General features: G+C 43.9%; 1 protein-coding gene across 2 annotated transcripts in view; it reads right to left on the reverse strand.

The window, feature by feature from the left end:
- Positions 1–6667: 6667 nt before the first annotated feature.
- The window catches only part of CTIF (cap binding complex dependent translation initiation factor), a 175690-nt gene continuing 160080 nt past the window's right edge, over positions 6668–22277 (reverse strand). For both annotated transcript variants that reach the window (XM_087958673.1, XM_087958674.1), the window contains exons 11-12: positions 18747–18800; positions 6668–16183 (exon numbers count right to left, since the gene is read on the reverse strand). In XM_087958673.1, coding sequence (XP_087814799.1) covers positions 15968–16183; positions 18747–18800 — 270 coding nt within the window. In that variant the 3' untranslated portion in view covers positions 6668–15967. The remainder of the gene's footprint in view (positions 16184–18746; positions 18801–22277) is intronic.

The raw sequence follows: 22277 nt of genomic DNA on the forward strand, positions 1-22277 counted from the left end.
TTTATCTTCTTACCTATTCCACTTATCTTCATTTGTAGCATTACCTCAGAATCAGAATAGAGGTGGAAAGGACCTGGGAGCAGTGGTGGGATTCAAATTTTTTAAAATTACTGGTTCTGTGGGTGTGGCTTGGTGGGCGTGGCTTGGTGGGCGTGGCTTAGTAGGCATGGCAGGGGAAGGATACTGTAAAATCTCCATTCCCTCCCCACCCCACTAACCTGCTTTCCAGCTCCGTTCTCCTGTGCACGGCAACCAAAGAAGACCCAGCTGATCAGCTGGGACTCAATGGGAGGCGGAGAAGAGATGGGGGCGGGGCCAGTCAGAGGTGGCATTTGCCAGTTCTCCGAACTACTCAAAATCTCCTCTACCGGTTCTCCAGAACCGGTCAGAACCTGCTGAATACCACCTCTGCTTTGGAGGTCTTCTAGTCCATCCTCCTGCTCAAGCAGGTGATCCTAAACCATTTCAGACCCCATTATAAAAAAAGATGTTGAGACTCTAGAAAAAGTACAGAGAAGAGCAACCAGGATGATGAGGGGACTGGAGACTAAAACATATGAAAAATGGTTACAGGAACTGGGCCTGGCTAATCTAGTGAAGAGAAGGACCAGGGGAGGCAGGATAGCAGTGCTCCCAATATTTGAGGGCTGCCACAGAGAGGAGGGAGGGGGTTAATCTATTTTCCAAGGCACCCGAAGACCAGACAAGGAATAATGGATGGAAGCTGAACAAGGAGAGATTTAACCTGGAAATAAGGAGAAACTTTCTAACAGTGAGAACCAGGGGTGGGATTCTACCAGTTCATACCTATTTGCTAGAACTGGTTGTTAACATTCTAAGCAGTCGGGAGAACCGGTTGTTAGAAGAAATTACTGGCCTAATCCTGTAAGGAAGGCAGGAAGGAAACATTCTGGTGTTGCTTACAGAAACTGTCTCTCCGTTAACCCTTATTACATTCTTGGCAGGACTAGACTTCCTGTCTCAGGAACTTTTCTGGAGTTTTTTCCCTCTCCTTTGCTGGTACTTTGCTTGTGTGGAGTGACCATTCAAAGTTACAATGGCACTGAAAAAAAATGACTTATGACCGTTTTTCACACTTACGACTGTTGCAGCATTCCCACAGTCCTGAGAGGCCAGGCGAGAAGATGCGTGCCTCGATGTGAGTGATGTTGAGTTGACCACATCCTGCCAATAACATGACCACTAAGCCATGTCCACACAGTCACATGACGACTAAGCCTCACCCACAGAACCAGTTGTTAAAAAATTTGAATCCCTGGTGAGAACAATCAACCCATGGAAGAGAAGTTGCCCTCGGAAGTTGTGGGAGTGCCATCAGTTGAGACTTTCAAGAAGAGATGGGACTCCCATCTGTCAGAAATAGTGTAGGGTCTCCTGCTTGTGCGGGGGGGTTGGACTAGATGACCTATAAGGTCCCTTCCAACTCTGATTATCTGTTATCTGCTAGACAAGTTCTTGAAAACCTCCAGTGATGAAGCACCTCTGAAAGGACTGCATGAGTCCTGACCACCCTGTCCATTTTCTCACAAACTATTTGGAGTCTACCCACACTTAATTATTGGTCTTCTGTCTCAGGGCCTCTCGCTGTGTCCCGCATCCTGGCCATCAGCTTGTGCTAGTCTCTTGCTCAGGCAGATCAGTTCCATTTTTGCTGTTCTCCAGTGGATCAGTTCGCCTCTGCAGCCTCTTGGTTGAGACTCTAGAAAGAGTGTGGAGAAGAGCAACAAAGATGATTAGGGAACTGCAGGCTAAAACATACGAAGAACGGTTGCAGAAACTGAGTATATCTAGTCTAATGAAAAGAAGGACTAGGGGAGACATGACAGCAGTCTTCCAATATCTCAGGGGCTGCCCCAAAGAGGAGGGAGTCAAGCTATTCTCCAAAGCACCTGAAGGCAGGACAAGAAGCAACGGGTGGAAACTCATCAAGGAGAGAAGCAACCTAGAACTATGGAGAAATTTCCTTTCAGTGACAACAATTAATCAGTGGAACAGTTTCTCTCCAGAAATTGTGGGTGCTCCATCACTGGAGGTTTTTAAGAAGACACTGGATGGTCAACTTGTTTGAAATGCTATATATAGGGTCTCCCGCTTGAGCAGGGGGTTGGACTAGAAGACCTCCAAGGTCCCTTCCCACTCTGTTACTCTGTTATTCTGCTACTGCCACTTAGTTTTAATTGGAAAATTGTCTTACTGTGTCTTTCTGTGCTCGTTCTGCAAGTTTGACTCAGGCCACCGAAGGAGGAAGCAGCTACAGAAGAAGGACAACAGGCCCTCGGCCACACAGCTCAGCGTTGGCAAGGAAAACATAGGTTCTTGCCCTGATTCAAGCGAAAAGCAGAAAGTGGCATTCGAAATCACAATCCCTCCATTGTCTTTTTAGAGGGTTCCACACGTGCCTTGCTGCCAAGCTGGAATAAACAAAAGCTGGAAACGTTTACAAACGTGAGAGCTGAGACCATGATCCCAAGTAGACCCACACTTGAAACTGATAAGTGGATGGGAGAGGCAGAACCTGTGAGCCTCCAATCTGCTCTGCATCCCCTAAGAAAGCCTAAGCTAGCGTAAGTCTGTGAGAGGAATCTGGTTTCCGGCACCAGAGGGAAAGAAACACTGCTCTGCTGTCCTTCTATTCAGCATTTGAACATGGAGGGGGTCTGTCTGTCTATCTCTATCTATCTATCTATCTATCTATCTATCTATCTATCTATCTATCTATCTATCCATCCATCCATCCATCCATCCATCTATCTACCTACCTACCTACCTACCTACCTACCTACCATCTATCATCTATCATCTATCCATCCATTATTTATCATCTAGCTATCTAGCTATTTATCTATATGCCTGTCTATCTATCTACCATCTATCTATGTATCATCTATCTATCCTACCCATTATCTGGTCTATTTGTCTGTCTGTCTGTCTGTCTTTCTATTTAACTTATATCTATCTATCATCTGTCATCTATGGCTCTCTATTATTTCTCTCTTTTCCTCTCTCCTTCCCTCTCTCCCTCTATCTATCTATCTATCTATCTATCTATCTATCTATCTATCTATCTATCTATCTATCTATCTATCTATCATCTATTTCTACCTACCTACCTACCTACCTACCTATACCTATCTCATCTGTTCATCTCTCTCTCACACACACATACATCAATCATCTATCTTTACCATCTATTTACAGTATCTATCATCTATCTCTATCATCATTATCTATCATCTATCAATCATCTATCTATATCATCATCTACAGTACCTATCATCTATCTATATCATTATCTATCATTTAGCTATTTCATCATTATCTATCATCTTTTTGTCATGACCCCTCTCTCTTCCTCTCTCTCATTATCCACTATCTTACCTCTATCTATCTATCTATCTATCTATCTATCTATCTATCTATCTATCTATCTATCTATCTATCTATCATCTATCTTATCTATATCTATCTATCTGTCTATCTATCTATCTATCTATCTATCTATCTATCTATCTATCTATCTATCTATCATCATCTATCTTATCTACCTCTATCTATCTATCTATCTATCTATCTATCTATCTATCTATCTATCTATCTATCTATCTATCTATCTATCTATCATCTATCTATCTATCTATCTATCATCTATCTATCTACCATGTTTCTCATAAAATAAATTTTTGAGCCCCGAAAAAATGGCTAGGACATCTTTTCGGGGGTGACTTGATTTCCTCCCCCACACCCACCCCAACCTAGAGTGCCCCATGCGCAGTCACCTCTCCACAAGGCCACTTCTATCGGCTGATGGAAGCTCCCCGAAGGCAGAGTCACCAGCCGCTTCTATCAGCTGGTAGAAGCGGCCTTGTGGAGAGTTGAGTGCGCATGGGGCGCTCTAGGTGGAGGTGCGCATGGGGGAGGAAATCTATTGGCCGGTAGAAGCAGCCTCGCGGCGAGCGCCCACACGCACTCCCCTCGCTACGAAGCCATTTCTATCGGCCAATGGAAGCTCCCCAAAGGCAGAGTCACTAGCTGCTTCTATCGGCTGGTAGAAGCGGGTTCGTGGCGAAGGAAGTGTGCGTGGGGCACTCGCCCTGAGGCTGCTTCTACTGGCCGATAGAAGCAGCTGGTGTCTCTGCCTTCAGGGAGCTTCCATCGGCCAATAGAAACGGCTTTGTGGTGAGGGGAGTGCGTATGGGCACTCGCCCTGAGGCCGCTTCTACTGGCCGATAGAAGAGGCTGGTGTCTCTGCCTTCACGGAGCTTCTATTGGCCGATGTTCTATAGGTAGTAGATTGGGGTATTCTACGTGCAGGGCGCTCCTAAAGGCAAGTTTTCTCGCCCCGTTCCCCCCATTTCTCTTTACCTCGTGTAGTTTTAACGAACGATGTGAGAAATGGCGGGGAAACGCATGGATTAAATAGGCCTAAATTTTGGGGGTAGGGTTTAATTTCACCTCATGCCTAGAAATCGTGCTGGGCCTTCCTATTGGTGGAGGCCGTATTGTTGGAGAAACAGGGTATCATCTATCTATCTATCTATCTATCTATCTATCTATCTATCTATCTATCTATCTATCTATCTATCTATCTATCATCTATCTACCTCTATTTATCATCTATCTATCTATCTATCTATCTATCTATCTATCTATCTATCTATCTATCTATCTATCTATCTATCTATCTATCTATCTATCTATCATCTATCTTATCTCCCTCCCTCCCTCCCTCCCTCTCTCTCTCTCTCTCTCCCAGCTGAAGGTTCCAGACACATTTTGCAATAGGCCTTACATAAAGGCATTGCAAAAGTGTAAATGGGAGAGTCCATTCTCTTTTGGATCAAGCTTTCGATCAGTCTAGTGGGATAGAAAAGAATTGCATGAGTTGCAAATGAAGAAATGTACATGCTCACAACATGACTCATAACATGCAACTCACAACAGTCCTGACTCACAACAGGACTAGATCTATATGCGTGAAGACCGGTTGGAAGTCACTTTTTTCAGTGCTCTTGTAACTTTGAATGGTTGCTAAACGAAAGTTTGTAAGCTGAGAAATACCTATAAGGAAATTGTGTAGAAACCAGATTCAGTGGGAAGCTGTTCTTCCCATTTTTTTTTTTTTTAAGGAAGCAAAATTTGACCTGATGTGCGAATTACTTGCAGAAAAGATATGGTCAATATAACCTTTTACATCAAGAAAGGTCAATGGTCTGATGACTTCAGGGTGACTCGTTTTTCCTTGGCAACAGGGATTTACTTTGCCTTTTTCTGAGCTGTTTTTTCCACTTCTCCGTTTTTTCAGGTTTCCTGGTGATCCATATCTAAATGCCAATCAGATCCAACTGGCTGAGCTTTTGAGTCCAGGGGAAAAAAAACCAGCTAGCATAATTAGTTGCTTAAACGGACAAGTACAATATAGCAGAAGTGAGTGTGAGGGTATCGTGAGGATGGAGTTTGCATTGGTTACAATCCTGATCCATTCCATCTGACTGATGGTGCCTCACCTGGGCTTAGTGGAGCAAATCGAATAGATCTGAAGAGAATATCTATAGAGGTAGTCCTTGACTTATGGACCGCAACAGAGCTCAACATTTCTGTGGCTAAGCAAGGCAGTTGTTAAGTGAGTCAGGTGGTCATTAAGCGAATCTGGCTTCCCCCATTGAATTGGTTGTCAGAAGCTCCCTAGGAAGGTTGCAAACGACAATCCCAGCATCCCAGAACCATTGCAACCATGGCAAAATACAGGCCAGTTGCCAAGCGCCCAAATTTTGATCACATGGCTATGGGGATGATGCAAGAGTTTTAAGTGTGAAAACTGGTCCGAAGTCACTTTTTTCAATGCCACTGTAACTTCAAACGGTCACTAAACAAATGATTGTAGGGCAAGGACTACCTGTATAGGAACACTAAAGGAAACTGCTTAGAACAGCGATGGCAAACCTTTTTGAGGTGGTGTGCTGAAAGCGTGTGCGTGCCGGCACCCACAATGCAATGTACCCCACCCCACCCCGTGCATGTGCGTGCAACACTCCCACCCCACCTCCTTACCTGCAGGGCGGCTGCGCACACCTCTCAGCTGATTTTGGGCCCATTTGGGGCCGTTTTCACCCTCCCGGGGTCTCGAGGGAAGCCTCTGCAGCCTTGGGAGGCTGAAAACGGGCCCGTTTTTGCACTTCTGGTATTTCCAGAAGGGTCGTTTTTCGGCCTCCCGAGGCTGCAGAGGCTTCCCTTGAGCCTCCAGGAGGGGGAAAATGGCCTCAGAATCAGCTGGGAGGCACACACCTGTGCTGTGCAGGTAGGTTAGGCTGGGCTTGCCCGCCTGCAAAAATGGCTATGTGTGCCACCTGTAGCACGCATGCCATAGGTTCGCCATCACGGCCTTAGAAGAACCTCAACATGCCTTCCTTGGTTTGGAGGGGGCATCCTTTAAAATCAGGGGTGTCCAACCTTGGCAACTTTAAGACTTGTGGACTTCAACTCCCAGAGGAATTCTGGGAGTTGAAGTCCACAAGTCTTAAAGTTGCCAAGGTTGGAGACCCCTGCTTTAAATCTTTCTTCTGTATGTCATTCTAAGCCAAAAATAAAATAAAGGATTCCTTTTAGACAACAAGAACTGATAGGACACAGCAACAAAGATGGCAAACAGTTGAGTTTGAAAGTTTTATTACTCAGATGATGTATTTTACAGCATACAGAGATTCAGGATGTCCCATAAACAAAACAGAATTGCTATGAAAAATTGTCCTTTCTTTTTTCTTTTTCCTTAGCATTCTGTCTAACGCCAAAACGCCCAACTCTGCGCCCTCCCCTCATTATTAAACCTCTAGGTCCTCCTACGTCCATTTTCTCCCCTTTTACAATCTTTCTTTATTAAAGCGAAGTAATAATAATAATAATAATACAAAAAATACGATAAATGATTAAATTAAGGTTGATTTTTCAAACAAAATAAATACATTTTCACATTTTTCTTTAAAAAAAAAAAGATCATCGTTCGCACAAACCTGTGCATTCTAAGGAAACTCACTTTCAAAACAGTTTTGACACAGGATTTTGACAGCTTATTTTCATTCTGAAAACTTGAGAGCAGGGGCGTCCAAGTTTGGCAACTTTTAAACACTGGTGGACTTTTGAGACTGGTTGGACTTCAACTCCCAGAATTACGCGATTCTGACAATTGAAGTCTACCAGTCTTAAAGTTGCCAAGCTTGGACACCCTTGCTCTAAAATGTATGGAGTTTGGTGAGAGTATTGATGAATAGCCATGAATTTCCATTAAATAGTTTTGATATCAAACCCGAGAATACATCCACAGGGACCTAAATAGGAATGAAAACTGCCACCCCAAACACCTTGGGGAAGAGGACACGCCACTGTACAAACCTAGCGATGAAACCGGTAAATTGGTGCCGCTGCAATTTTGCTGGTAGTTCTGCAGTGCAGTGCAGGTGTGTCAGGACAGTTGTCAGAAGGCTGGCTAGAAATAAACCTTCGTAGCCAAGCCGTCTTGTTCGAGGTTGGGGAAAACTCTTCCATCAACCAGGCCATTTTTGAGGAGGAAAAAAAATGGATTTTTCTCCAATCGCCACGGACCAGAGCTTTACTGGCTTCAGTAAAAATAAGACTTCGCTCAACATCGTCAAATGTCGTAAAATTGTCCCCACTTTAAAGAAGCTTAAAAGGCTCAAGTGGAGACCTGAACCCCCGTTAGATCGGCTTCATGAACCCAAAGTGGCTAATTCACAGCCGTGCGAATCTATCCCAGACTTTTGGCAAGAATGCAAGAGATCAGCCATGCAGGTATCGCATTCACCTGCCCACGTAAACTTCTTTTGTGGAACCAAACATTTTCTGGAAGCGCACGAGAAAACACGCAAGTGCTTCTGAAGCACTGTGGAAACAGAGAACAGAGGGGACATCATTCCAGATTAACATTCAGAGGAAGAGAGCCCAACATTTAAGAAAAAGCTCTTCTCCACGACATCTAAAATATCCAAATATGTCTGCGAGGATAAAGGAGTTAAGAGATTGGATAAGCCATCTGTCTGAAATGGTATAAGGTCTCCTGCTTGAGCAGGGGGTTGGACTAGAAGACCTCCAAGGTCCCTTCCAACTCTGTTATTTTGCTATTCTCTTATTCTGCTTCCCCATATGGCCCAAAATAAACTGGGCCAAGGAGCAGATGGTCTGTAATAGCCTAGGCCACCAATTCAGGTCCTCTGAAGTACAGGTAGTCCTCCATTTACGACTGCAATTGAGCCCGCAATTTATGTTGCTAAGTGAAACATTAAGTGAGCTTTGCCCCATTTTACAACCTTTCTTACCACGGTTGTTAAGTGAATCACTGCAATTGTTAAAGTTAATAACATGGTTGTTAAGTGAATCTGGCTTCCCCCTTGACTTTGCTGGTCAGAAGGTCACAAAAGGTGATCGCTTGTCCCCGGGAACACTGCAACCGTCATAAATATGAGTCAATTGCCAAGCATCTGAGTTTTGATTATGTGATGTTGCAGCAGCCGTCAAAAACAATGATAAAGTCACTTTTTTCAGTGCCATTGTTAACTTTGGTCACTAAACAAACTATTGTTAAGTCGGGGACTACCTGTACTTGAGATACCTTCCAGAGCTTCTCTAGATAGTCTAGGTCTATCAGAAATAGTATAGGTCTTTCTGTGAGAGCAGGGGTTGGACTAGATGACCTCCAAGGTCCCTTCCAACTCTGTTACTGTTTGATAAATAGGGCTCTAACACACTTTGCAGTGACCAAGAGAACTTCTCCATTTGGTAATGGGAAGACATCACCCAGAATATCATCACTTTAGTCATAATTTCATGGAATTATGGACTTATTCCCATAATTATGTCTAGGCCTTGTCTCTGTCTTTCCCAAGCCTTTAGCTTCAGTTGAGAATCAGGAAAGGCATTTCCAATGAGACAACGGCTTCTAACCCATTCCATGGGATACCTCAAAGGATCTATTCTCTCCTTTCCATAATTCTGGGGCAAAATTTAAGGTATCCGTTCCTCATAGGTGAAAAAACCTCTAATAACTCAGGAACCAATTCTACCCAGTCCGTTAAGGGAAATATTTGGCTTCTTAAAACTGTTGGAAGACTGCAAAAATTCTTGGAAGAAAACCAAGAGGTAGGGATGTGGGGCCGCCTGAAATGGGATCCTGCTGGGGGGAAAAAAAAGAGAGAACTATGTTCTGCTTGCCAAATTAGAATTCACGTTGGCCCCAATTCTGAATCCAAAGTATGAAGGAAATGGCTTATATTCTAAGTTACATTCATTCATTTCTGGGAGAGCTTTCTTCATGATCTGATGAGAGAAATAATAACAGCCCCCCATGGAAAGGCCTTCCTAATGATCTGGGGTGATTCCTACAAACACCACCCAGGATCTCCCTCCTTGACTGATTAATTTCTGCAATTCACACCCTGCCCCCTTTTTGAAATCAAAGAGCACTCAAAATGCCAAGTACAAAAGAGGAAAAGAAACAAAAAAAATCTACCTCAGATTGAACTAGTGACTGATGTAAATGCATCTATTTAGTTTCCCTGGTAACAGAAGGGAAGCATTTTGCCATGCCCTCCTATCAGGGTATCTCCTCTACTACCATGTCATCTTCTAATTAGTAGTAACCAACTCTGCTTAGCTTTTCAATGTTGACTAAATGCTGGCCACACAAAACCGAACAGCAAAAAGCCAGGGAGATCAACCAAAATCCAAAAAACCCCCATCATTAATCAAATCAGAAAAGACTACTTAATGGGAGAATCTTGACTTCTTTGCAAAAAGGAAAGAGAGAATTGTGTTTTTATAGAAGGTATTTTTTCCCCAGGCTAAGAAAAATAGAAGGTGAAATGGAGGGTCAAAGGAGAACTTGTAAAACACAGGTAGTTCTCGAATTACCACCACAGTTGAGCCCAGAATTTTGGCTGTAGGCTATTGCAGTTGTAAGTCAAGTCACCACTTGACCAGACTCAATTTTACGATCATTTTTACAAGGGTCCTTACCTGAGTCACTATGATCGTTAAATCGTAATTCCAAATAGGAACAGCACTTAGCACTTAAGACGGATATACCGCTCCACAGTGCTTAACAGCCCTTTCTAAGCAGTTTACAGAGTCAGCCTATTGCCCCCAACAATCTGGGTCCCCATTTTACTGACCTCAGAAGGATAGAAGGCTGAGTCAACCTTGAGCTGGTCAGGATTGAACTCCTGTCAGTTGGCAGAATTAGTCTGCAATACTGCATTCTAACCACTGCGCTACCAGGGCTCAAATCCAGCTTATCCTATGTGCATTTTTACTAGAAAACAGTGTGTGTGTCCGTCCATTGTAACTTTGGTCATTAAGTGACCGGTTGTAAGTCAAGGCCACCCATCAGAATCACTCCAGGGTTAATTGGCAAGATCTGTCAACATCATCACGTAGACACGGACATGTCTTGTTAGCCCACCCAAAACTTGATGGGTGCATCTCAAGAAGATGAGGACTTTGCTGTATCAGCCCTATATGGTTTAACTGCAGTACAGGTAGTCCTCGACTTACGATCACAAGTGACCCCAAAATTTCTAAGCCAGGCAGTTAAGTGAGTTCTGGCCCTTTGTACATCCTTTCTCGCCACAATTAAGTAATAGCAGGTTGTAAACCTGGCTTGCTTGTCAGAAGGTCACCAAAGGTGATCATATGATCCAGGGACCCTGCAATTGTCGTAAGTACGAACCAGTTGCCAAGCACCCATATTTTGATCAGGGGATCATTGGGACGCTGATACGGTCATAAGTGTGGGGGGAAAAGATCATGTCACTTTTTTCAGTGTGGCTGTTAACTTCCAATGGTCGTTAAATGAACAGTTGTAGGTCAAAGGCTATGTTCTGACCTAGGCTTCCCCAAAAAGCACTAAGCAGACTCTTTGTCCTGGCAAAACCCCTTTTATTAGATGAAGGTGAATTTCTTGCATTCACGTTCAGCCAAAGGCTTGGCAACCAGACTTTCAAGGGTGCAATTAGGAGCACAGACCTTATCTAGCCTGGAGAGCTGCCAAGTAAATATTCCCAAACGCAGTGCTGACAAGGAAGGACTCAGCACAGAATCTCTGAGATGCACAGACAGATCTTCACACTGCTGCCACGAACAAATTGTTTCCTGCAAAAGGCCCCTCCGCTTTTGCTCCTCTTTTAATCCCTATGGGAGGGGCTATTCACCATCCACCTGTGGCCTTACTCCCACATCGACCCTTAGGTTCTTTACTTTTGGCAGCTCTGCACATGCGCAGGCTGGGAACTGGCTCCAGCTGCTCCTCCTCCTCACTGCTGTCTGAGCCCGAAGGCAGCTGATGACTACCAGCCTGCCCTAGCCCAATCTCTGCCTCTGATGCAGAGCCCTCGTCTGAGCCTTCCTCAGCCTCCAGGACTAGCCCATGTTCCTCCCCAACCTCCTCACTATCCGACTCTGCTGCCAGAATAGTAAAAGAACAAGACCAGAAGCCAAAATCATCTTTAAATGACACATATTAAATCCTGATAACATGATATTTAGTTATTCTCCTGTAACACCAAGCTCTGCAATCCAGTCCAGATGATTTATCACAAATACCCTCTAGATGCCACCTTTTTTTGGAAAGCAAATACTTACCTTTTTTCTGGATCATTTGCCAAACATTGTCATGTTAGATGTATGTACAATATATCATTCTACACACCTAAAAAAAATGAGCAAATCCTGGGGCCTATTTGAGCAATCAAATGGCTGCCCACAAGCATAATCTGAATTACTTCTTGTTGTGAAATAAATATAAATTTAAGCATTGGAGCACCGGTCTTTGTGGCTATGAGACAGATCAAAAGTCAGCAGATGAGTGGGACTATCCCGCAATGAAGCCAGGGGTCAAAGGAAGAGAAAAAGAAAGATGCGTTTTCCAAATTTAGAGTTTTCTAAGCTCTAAACTTTAGAGTTAGGAAAGGACAGCAGATCTGGTTATCGCCAGATGAGGGGTGACTAACCTTGTCACTTTAAGACTTGTGGACTTCAACTCCCAGAATTCCCTAGCCAGCTATGGGTCAGCTTTGGGAGCCATATTGAGATCCGATGCTCCCACAATTGAGCCTGGGCAAGTGGGAGGGGGGGAAGTTCTTGGAGTATATGTAGTTAGACATAATATTCTTTTTCTAATTCAAGGTCATGTTATTTCTGCACCTGGGTGAGGGGAAGTCTCAAGTTGGGACGGATGGTGATTGGGCTATGTGATGTGATGATGGGTGCAGGGGATGGATTTGTAGTTTTTACTTATCGCAAGGAAGCCCAGAACTTTCAGATTTGGCATTCCACAAATGTGCCAGTTACTATCCAAATAAAAGGAACCTGTGAGAGATGCCTGTCTTGGAGTTATTGGTTGTAATGGAGGTTTGCTGGAATGCTGACACTATGGTGGCTGAGGAATTCTGGGAGTTGAAGTCCACAGATCTTAAAGTTGACATGGTTGAGAAGCAGTGATTTATGGGAAGTCTGTCTTATTGAACCCTTCGCCTCTTTCCCTCAATAGCATATTCTCACATTAACTTTTCACTTCATATGGAGGAAAAAACAAACATTTAACTGGTCAACTTGTTAAGCAAACTATAAACTAAAGTTCTGACATTTTTTTTTGTGGGGGGGGGGGGCAAGAAACACTGATACATTTCACCTTAAATTCCAAGGCTAAGACAACACAGTAAAAATTATTGGATTTTTAAAAACATCTTAACGAGAAAATTTTTTTCCTACTCCAGAAATTCCACCAAACACATACTTACAATTCACCTTCTATTCATCGGATGACTGAAGAACTTCAAGTCTTAATTCCTCATTCCTACTCAGATCCCTGAATTAATGTTAGGCTACGACAGTGTAGCCCCTACCATAATTGTAACCACGGTTGTATTAAAACCCCTCATTCACCACCACCCCACAACTTCATTACTATCAGTTTTGCTCTACTCCTCAATCTTTACCATCAGCGGATTTGCTGCAAGTCAACTCTAGGAATAATTGGCACTCAAGTTTTTGTCTCCACCTAAGTTACAGGTGATCCTCGACTTACAACCACAAGCGGGAACAGAATTTCCATTGCTAAGCGAGGCTGTTCAGTGAGTCGTGCCCAGTTTTATGACCTTTTTTTTTTTTTGGCCACGGTTAAGCGAATCACCGCAGTTGTTAAAGTGAATCATGTCATCAGTAAGCAAGGACTGCTTTTGCCACAGTTGTTAAGCGAATCTTGGCTTTCCCAAGCTTTGCTTATTGGCATCTGGTCATAAATGGCAATCACGTGATCTCGGGACAGTGCAACTGATGTAAGTACATGGCTATGGGAATATTGCAATGGTCATAAGTATGAGGACTGGTTGTAAGTCATTTTCTAAAAAAAATTCCTGTTGTAACAGTCTCTAAACAAACGGTTGTAAGTCAAGGACTACCTGTATGTTAGCCTTCTCTGCACAATTCAAGCCAATCCATATATTTATAATTAATATGAGAAACATCAAGTGTGTTAAGCACAGCAAAGCCGATATATTGGTATCACAATGTTAATATTTAAACTGACATTTTAGATATTTTAGAAAACAGATGGCAGGGTAACAATATTTTCCCTTTCCACATTAAATGTTCAGTCCAGAATTTTAGTAAGTGGCCAGCTTTAAATTTAAACCCTTTAAATGCTCCTGAGGAGCTGGCATTTTTCATTTAGATCAGTGTTTCTTTCCTTTGGGGATTTTAAGATGCGGAGACTTCAGTTCCCAGAATCCCCACCCAGCCATCTGATCTAAATGAATAAATAACACTGGTGTTGTGGTGCGACTGATCCCCCATTTTACCAAAAATAAATAAATTACACTTACCTAAAATAAAAAGCGTACTTAAGGAACGTAGGATAAGTTGTGTAATGCCATCAGAGGGGACACACTGCCTTTTTTTAAAAAAACAAACGACTATATCAGGAGTGGGGAATCATGGCCCTTTTATGATTTGTGGACTTCAACTCCCAGAATTCCATGGTTCCCCACCTCTGGACTAGATGTAAGGGTAGAGAGCTGGTTCAAGATAATTCAGAAATGTGTGTGCGGGGGAATTCCCCGAGATTTATTTGACTTGGATCAGAAAACCTTGCAAAAAGCTAATACAGGTAATCCTCAACTTTACCACCACAAATTAAGGCCAGCATTTCTGTTGCTAAGCGAGACAGCTGTTAAGCCAGTTTTGCCTCATTTGACCACCTTCCTTGCCACGGTTATTCAGCGAAACACCGCAGCTGTTAAGTGAAGGAACAACAGTTGGTGAAACGAACCTGGCTTGTCAAAAGGTCGCGAAATGAGCTCCCATCACTCTGGGACCCTGCATCTGTCATAAACCCGATCCAGTTGCCTGGCGTCCAAATTTTGATCATGTAACCACGGGAATGCTGCAATGGTTGTAAGTGTGAACAATGGACGTATCTTTTTTTTCAGTGCTGTTGCAACTTTGGTCACTACACCAATGCCTGCAAAGTTGAGCACTACCTGTATAGCCCTGGGGTTTCTCATAGCAATCGGAACATGTGGAAAAGCAGGGGTCCCCAACCTTGGCAACTGTAAGCCAGGAGGAATTCAACTCCCAGAATTAATTCCCCAGCCAGCTTTGCTTCAATTCTGGGAATTTGAAGTCCTCCAGGCTTAAAGTTGCCAAGGTTGGAAACCTCTGTGGAAGAGAACTGCTCCGAAGTTTGTACAGAATCAGGTTCTTCATTGCAAACCTGTTGGTAAGACATTTTAATGGCAATAATACTTTTTGAGTGGCATTTGGCCTGGGCTCCCTTTCCTTCAAGATCCTTGTATTGTTTTCTGCCATCTCCCATCACAGCAAGCTGTTCATCTAAGGCAGTCCTTCCCAAATACTGTATATATTTTTTTTCATTCCCAAAAGCCACTTTTCAGCCCAAGGTAGGTTAAAAAAAACCAAAACCCTTTCCATCTATGTCAGCCTCCTTGACATCTCTTCTAGTATAATGGGGGGTTGGGTACTTTTTACCCAAAAAGGAAAAAAAAATCACTTTTACCCAACGGTGGATTATTTTACCCGGGAAGCACTGATATAAGAATAATGTGCATGTATATATACAGAGTTATATATATGTACATATATTTATAGAATGGAAAAAAAAACCTATCCAGGAAAATAATACTCAGTGCAAATGCAAATATCTCCCCCCCTCCATTAAAAAATGGGCAGAAAAAGAAAAAAAATATATAACTTCTCAATGTCTAATCTGGAATGAGGTTTCGGGGTAGGGAGCCACTGAGGACAACTAAGGAGACCAACCTTTGAAGACACGAGGAGAGGAATGGAGAGAGGCCATTCTTTCGGCTTGACAAAAGCCGTCAGTTACCAGCATCTGGGGTGGAACAGGTCTGTCTTTGTCCCCCCCGCTTTCTCCTCTCCCCTCCCAAGACATCTGCTGTGCCCTGCCTCCCCAACCAGTTGGCCAACTGCAAGCTGCTACAACGCTTCGGAAACCATCCGTTCTCGCCCTCCAAGTCACTATTCAGCCGGCCATGTTCCTCCTGAGCCGCCCCAACAATAGCTTGGCAGGACGTTGAGCTGATGAGAGCCACGGGTCGCATCAAAAGGGAGCTTTCCACAAAACCACAGCGGGGAGGGAAGGGCCTGGCACCTGAAGACGCGACTGAAAAAAAGAGACATGCTTCGCCCCAATGAACGTATTCTTTAAAACATGCTTGCAGGGTTGTCCTCTTTAGGAATCGGACCGCTGGACAGTCGCGCTGTCCCTGCTTCCAGTCCCTGTAATGCGGAGCGCTCCAGCGTCCTTTGAGAGTATGCTGAATGGGTGTTTTTTTTTGTGTGTGTTGTTTCTTTAAAGTGCGTGTCTTGCTTCCCGGCAACTGGGCTTGTGCCCGCCTGCTGCCTTTCAAGCTGTCAGTTTCTGGATGGTCTTGTTGTAATACTGCGTGATGGTGGGGGTCAGGGGGTTCCAACTGTTGGCGTGCAGCTCGATGACCTCCAGGAGCAAGGAGCGGGTCAGCATGGACTCCGAGGGGCACAGCATCTTGTCGCGGGCGGTGGCCAGAAGTTCCGTCATCAGCTCAGGAAGCTGTTCTTCCAGCAGCCGGCCGGCACTTTGCAACTAGGGAGGAAGAAAGAAGCGAGGTCAAAAGCCGAGGACCAGCTGGATCCCTCTCCCAGCCTCGCCCGCAATGGGAAGGAGAGAGGCGGAGAAGAAGGCTCCGCTTCCTTTTGCAAATGCTTGATTTAGTGATTGCTTCGAGGCACGTGGTTCTGTTAGAAATGATTATTGTTCTACGCCAGGGGTGTCTAACTTTGGCCATGTTAAGACTTGGGGACTTCAACTCCCATGGCTGGCTGGGGGAATTCTGGGAGTTAAAGTCCACAGGTCTTAAAGTGTCCAAGGTTGGACACCCCTATTCTATGCTTCACATAAGACCCTGTAAACTGCCATTTTAAAAAGCAGAGGCAAATAACATAAAACATAACATAAAACATAGGATGCTGGAAAGGGGAAAAATTCCCTAAGAGAGGCATCGGAATGGATACCAGGGGAAGATGTGTATATAGAAATAGTTTTTCTGATGCTTCATGTGCCGTGGTGGCGCAGTGGTCAGAGTGCAGTACTGCAGGCTACTTCTGCTGACTGCCGGCTGACTGCAATTTGGCAGTTCGAATCCCACCAGGCTCAAGGTTGACTCAGCCTTCCGTCCTTCTGAGGTGGGTCAAGTGAGGACCCAGATTGTTGAGGGCAATAGGCTGACTCTGTAAACTGCTTAGAGGGCTGTAAAGCACTGTGAAGTCTGAGTGCTATTGTGAAGGAAGGAAGGAAGGAAGGAAGGAAGGAAGGAAGGAAGGAAGGAAAAGGAAAGGAAAGGAAAGAAGGAGCCAGGGTGGCATAGTGGTCAGAATGCAGTACTGCAGGCTAACTCACTGCTCACTGCCAGGAGTTCAATCCTGACTGGCTCAAGGTTGACTTCGCCTTCTGTCCTTCCGAGGTGGGTCAAATGAGGACCCAGATTGTTGGGGGCAAGAGGCTGGCTCTATAAAACAGCTTAGAGAGGGCTGCAAAGCGGTATATAAGTCTAAGTGCTATTGCTTTATTTTAACATTTTGCCAATGGCACAGAGCTCTTAAGAAAAGAATGGAGGGGTGGGGTCTTCAAGGCCAACAAATATGAATATGCCATGAATTCTGCAGGTTGAATGCTTTGGATGGGTAGACTGAGGAAGGAGATATAACAAACTTTGCAATTGTCCCTCCTCACATTGGTCCAAGTAGACGTTGATCAACTACGGTACATGTTTATTAAAGAGTCAGATCTTGCGTTACATTTTGGATACTGAGATTGAGGGATTTAGAATAAACAACACAATGTTGAGTTTGTTTTTTGGTTTTTTGAAAACAGTATGAATTTCCTCACTGGACTTTTGAGATGTTTTTCCAAGTTCTGGCTACAATATGCCAGTTAAAAGAAAAAGAAAGGAACTGAAGCAAATATCAACTAATGCAGATATCACATGTATACGATATCAACCAATGAAACCATGGCTTGTTTAGTTAAGTTTTCTAAATACTAATAAGTCCTCAACTTACAACCATAACTGACCCACATATTTCTGTGGCTAAGCAGGACAGTTGTTAAATGAGCTTTGCTCCATTTTCCTTTCTTGCCACAGTTGTTACGTGAATCACTGGAGTTGTTTAGTAACAGTGTTGTTGAGTGATTCTAGCTTCCCTGTTGACTTTGCCTGTCTGAACGTTACAAAAGGGGATCACATGACCCCCCTCTGGACATTGCAACTGTCATAAATGTGAGTCCGTTGCCAAGTGCCCAAATTTTGATCATGTGACCATGGGGATGCTGCAATAGTTGTAAGTGTGAAAAATGGTTATAAGCAGAGGTGGTATTCAACAGGTTCCGACCGGTTCTAGAGAACCGGTAGCGGAAATTTTGAGTAGTCTGGAGAACTGGCACATTCCACCTCTGACTGGCCCTGCCCCCATCTCTTCTCTGCCTCCCGAGTCCCAGCTGATCGGTTGGGTCTTCTTTGGTTGCCCTGCACAGGAGAACAGAGCTGGAAAGCAGGTTAGTGGGGTGGGGAGGGAAAGGGGATTTTCCAGTATCCTTCCCCTGCCACGCCCACCAAACCACGCCACGCCCACCAAACAAGACCACGCCCACCAAGCCACTCCCACAGAACTGGTGATAAAAAAATTTGAATCCCACCACTGGTTATAAGTCATTTTTTCTTTGCCATTGTAACTTTGAACGATCAATAAACAAACGGTTGTAAGTCAAGGACTACCTGTATTTTTAGCAACTTTAGGCATGCGGTATCATAAAAATTCAGCTAGTACCACTGAATACACTAAACCTAAAACTCAGTAAGTGTATTATGATGGTAGAATGGACATAACAGAGCAAGTTTTCCAAATCTCTTGCCATGAATCTATAGGAAACATTTATGAAAACAGTTCCTTAGGATAATAAATATAAATAAATATTGTTATGGCTTTAAAAAAGATTCTTCTAATATTAGTTTCTGATATTGTGCAGTAAAGGGGCTTGTATAAATTCTTGCTCTTATAATTTTGACATTCTCTAAGAAAAAAAACAGCCCTCTTTCCTGAGTGAAGTGAGGTAGAAGAAACAGGCTACATAAACATTTCCAAATATCTACCTCCATTGAACAGCAAAGAACGGCATCTTCTTTTATATCCTGAGATTGCAACAACTGCAGAAACAGAGAAAGGGAGACATTGAAAGAAATTCTTCTCCAGGGGAAAAACTCAGGTGTTCAAAGAATGAGATTTGCTTAGGTCAGAGCCAAAGCAGACTGCAAAGGCCTATTTTATTTTGCATTCATGCATGCTTTATTAATTCTCTTGATACACTGCAATAAATGGATTTGCAGGTTAGTTTGATGTTTGCCCTCTATTTGAATTCTCTCCCTTTTAGATAGTTAGTAATATCTAATTGAAATGGAATGTTCTGGCATTTCGTTAATTATATATAAAATTGCACATGGATATCTTTTTTCCTCATTCAGGCTTGACATCTGGAAGGAGTCATTTGAGATGAAAACTGATTCCAGTTCAACTGAACTTTTTATTTGCTAAAAAGAATATTCTGAAACCAAAGCAGAACTTAATAAAAGAGCACTAAATGTGATGTAGAATCGTCTTCGGTCTGATCTAAGTATGGTATATAAAATCATACATTGCAATGTCCTACCTGTCAATGAATACTTCAGCTTCAACCATAACGACACAAGAGCAAACAATAGATACAAACTCAAGGTAAACTGCACCAAACTTGATTGCAGGAAATACGACTTCAGCAACAGAGTGGTCAATGTCTGGAATACTCTACCTGACTCTGTGGTTTTTTTCCCCAAACCCCAAAAACTTTAACCTTAGACTGTCTACTATTGACCTCACCCCTTTCCTAAGAGGTCTGTAAGGGGTATGCATAAGCGCACCAACGTGCCTACCGTCCCTGTCCTATTGTTTCTTTTTATTTTTCTTATATGTATCCATTTCATGTATTCATAACTATGTTTATACTTATACCTGTTATCTTGTAAGCAATTGACAAATCAAAATAAATAAAAAAATAAAAAAATAGAATACGCACAGCAACACAGATGCCAGGAGCAAGTCATGGCACATGTGTCATTGCACAAATTGTGTCTTTCACTTCTTTGGGGCAATAATGGCATGAAACCCAGGATGTTCTTGACTCTCATGCCAATGCAGAGCAGGCATTCTTAACTTGGGTCCTCCAGCTTGCTGCCCCCTGAATTTATCCATGTTGCCTGGGAACTCTAGGGCTAAGTTTGGGCAACACACCTGGCTCTTAAATGCAGGTCAACCAAACACATTTCCTAAGTGCACATAACTGTTATGCCCAAACAAATAAAATCCTATGATGGGTGAATGCATTGCCCAGGTTCAAAGAATATGTTGATCAGATAACAGATAATCAGAGTCGGAAGGGACCTTATAGGTCATCTAGTCCAACCCCGCCCGCCCAAGTAGGAGACCCTACACCATTTCTGACAGATGGGAGTCCAATCTCTTCTTGAAAGTCTCAAGTGATGACGCTCCCACAACTTCCGAGGGCAACTTCTGTTCCATGGGTTGATTGTTCTCCCTGTCAGAAAGTTTCTCCTTGTTTCCAGGTTAAATCTCTCTCCTTGTTCAGTTTCCATCCATTGTTCCATATCTGGCCTTTGGGTGCTTTAGAAAATAGCTTGACCCCTTCCTCCTCTTTGTGGCAGCCCCTCAGATATTGGAAGACTGCTCTCCTGTCTCCCCTGGTCCTTCTCTTCACTAGACTAGCCAGGCCCAGTTTCTGTAACCGTTCTTCATATGTTTTAGTCTCCAGTCCCCTACAACTGACCCAACCAGTTTAGTGTGTTGTATAAATCTAAGGTAAGAATTGCACATCCAATACACTGGGAGGGTCCTAGTTTAAGACTCCCAGGAGGAAGGCAATGGAAAATCACTGCTTGCTAAGACAACTAAAAAGGACACGGCCATGAAAAAGCAGAAGTTGAGATGGAAGGAAGATCTCCCTTAGCTTAGGACCTACCCAAGAAAGAGGGGATAGGAGTCCAATGTCATCTTGAAAGTCTCAAGCGATGGCGCTCCCACAACTTCTGAGGGCAAGGTGTTTCATTGGTTGATTGTTCTCACTGTCTGTGCCTGAACGTGGATTCAAGTCTAGGACTTCTGCTTCTGGTTCAGCTCTTTCACCATTATCTACACTGAAGTATTCTGGGAATTGTAGTCTCATTACTTACTTGGCATCCTTCATTCTCAAAAGACTATGGTGTTGTGCTGTGAAAAGAGGTCATAAAACAGCCTCTAGTGTGGCTAAAAAGCCCAATTCGAGAGGGACAATCCCTTCCACACTGAGGACAGATACGGCCTGTCCCCTGTCCAGCCCCTGGATTTCGCTGGTTCTGGGACTGCCTCTTTGCCTCAGCCTGCCGAATGAGTGTCTCTTCTTCGAATTGGAGAAGGCCATGCTGCGTCTTTAGCCTCCAAGCTGAACGAGGTCAAGGTTTCCCAGCTGTTGACGTCCATTCCCAAGGCCTTTAGATCCTTCTTGCAGATATCCTTATATCGCAGCTGTGGTCTCCCTCCAAGGCGCTTTCTCCTGCACTAATTCTCCATACAGGAGATCTTTCGGAATCCTCATCATATCTGAAGTGATGGTTAGTTGGTGGCAACTTGGGTGAAAAGTAGCACCAAAGCCATTTTTCTCCAAGCAGCAGAAAAATATGACCCTGGAACCTTGTTGACTAAATCCAGTCCTAGTCGAACAGGCCTCCATCTAGAACTGTGATGGCGAACCTATGGCACAGGTGGCACACAGAGCCATTTGTGCCAGCACGCGAACTGCAGGCAAACTTACCTCACTGGGCATGCATGTGCCTCACAGCTGATTTTCGGCGGGTTTGCGGCCTTTTCGGCCTCCCAAAGGCTTGAGGAAGGCTTCAGCAGGCTTTTCAGGCTGAAAACTAGCCCCGTTTCATCACTTCCTGTTTTCCTGATGAAACAGGGCTAGTTTTTGCCCTGCAAAGCCTGCAGAAGCCTTCCTCAAGCCTCTGGGAGGCCGAAAAAGGCCTCAAACCGGCCGAAAATCAGCTGTGAGGTACAGTGCAGGTAAGGGGGCGGCAGGTGTGGGGTGGATTGCATGCTCATGTGTAGGGGGGCTGGGAGGGCACGCATTGCCTTCTGGGTGCTGGCACATGAGCACGAGCGTGCAAGCGCATGCACAGTTTTTGGCACAGGAGCCCAAAAAGGTTAGCCACCACTGATCTAGAAGTTGTGTTCGATGTACATCCTCCTCCCATTGAGTTGCCAACCCAGTTGCTTTCTCAGGTCATCCCTACGACTGAACGCAAGTCCACCACTTTCCAAGGATGGAAGCCAGGATGAATGGAATTTGAAACTAAAATAAAAACCCAGTGAAACCAAATAAGGCTGAAATGACTCAGGCAAATGCTTCTTACGGCGATGTCGCTCTTAAGACTGGTGGGGTGGGGGAAGGAGAGAACGACACACACAATGATTTTCCAGAGGATGGTTTTTTTCAGTTGCTTCTTGTGAACTTTGCTGGGATAACACCGAGAGAGATTATTGGTAACAGAGATGGCTGAACAAAGGTCTTGTTGAAACCTCAAGCCAGGCTGTCTCTA

Source organism: Notechis scutatus, chromosome 2, assembly GCF_049901735.1.
Source record: "Notechis scutatus isolate UNSWTSFEM ecotype Mainland chromosome 2, rNotScu1.2, whole genome shotgun sequence".
Classification (NCBI taxonomy): Eukaryota; Metazoa; Chordata; class Lepidosauria; order Squamata; family Elapidae; genus Notechis; species Notechis scutatus.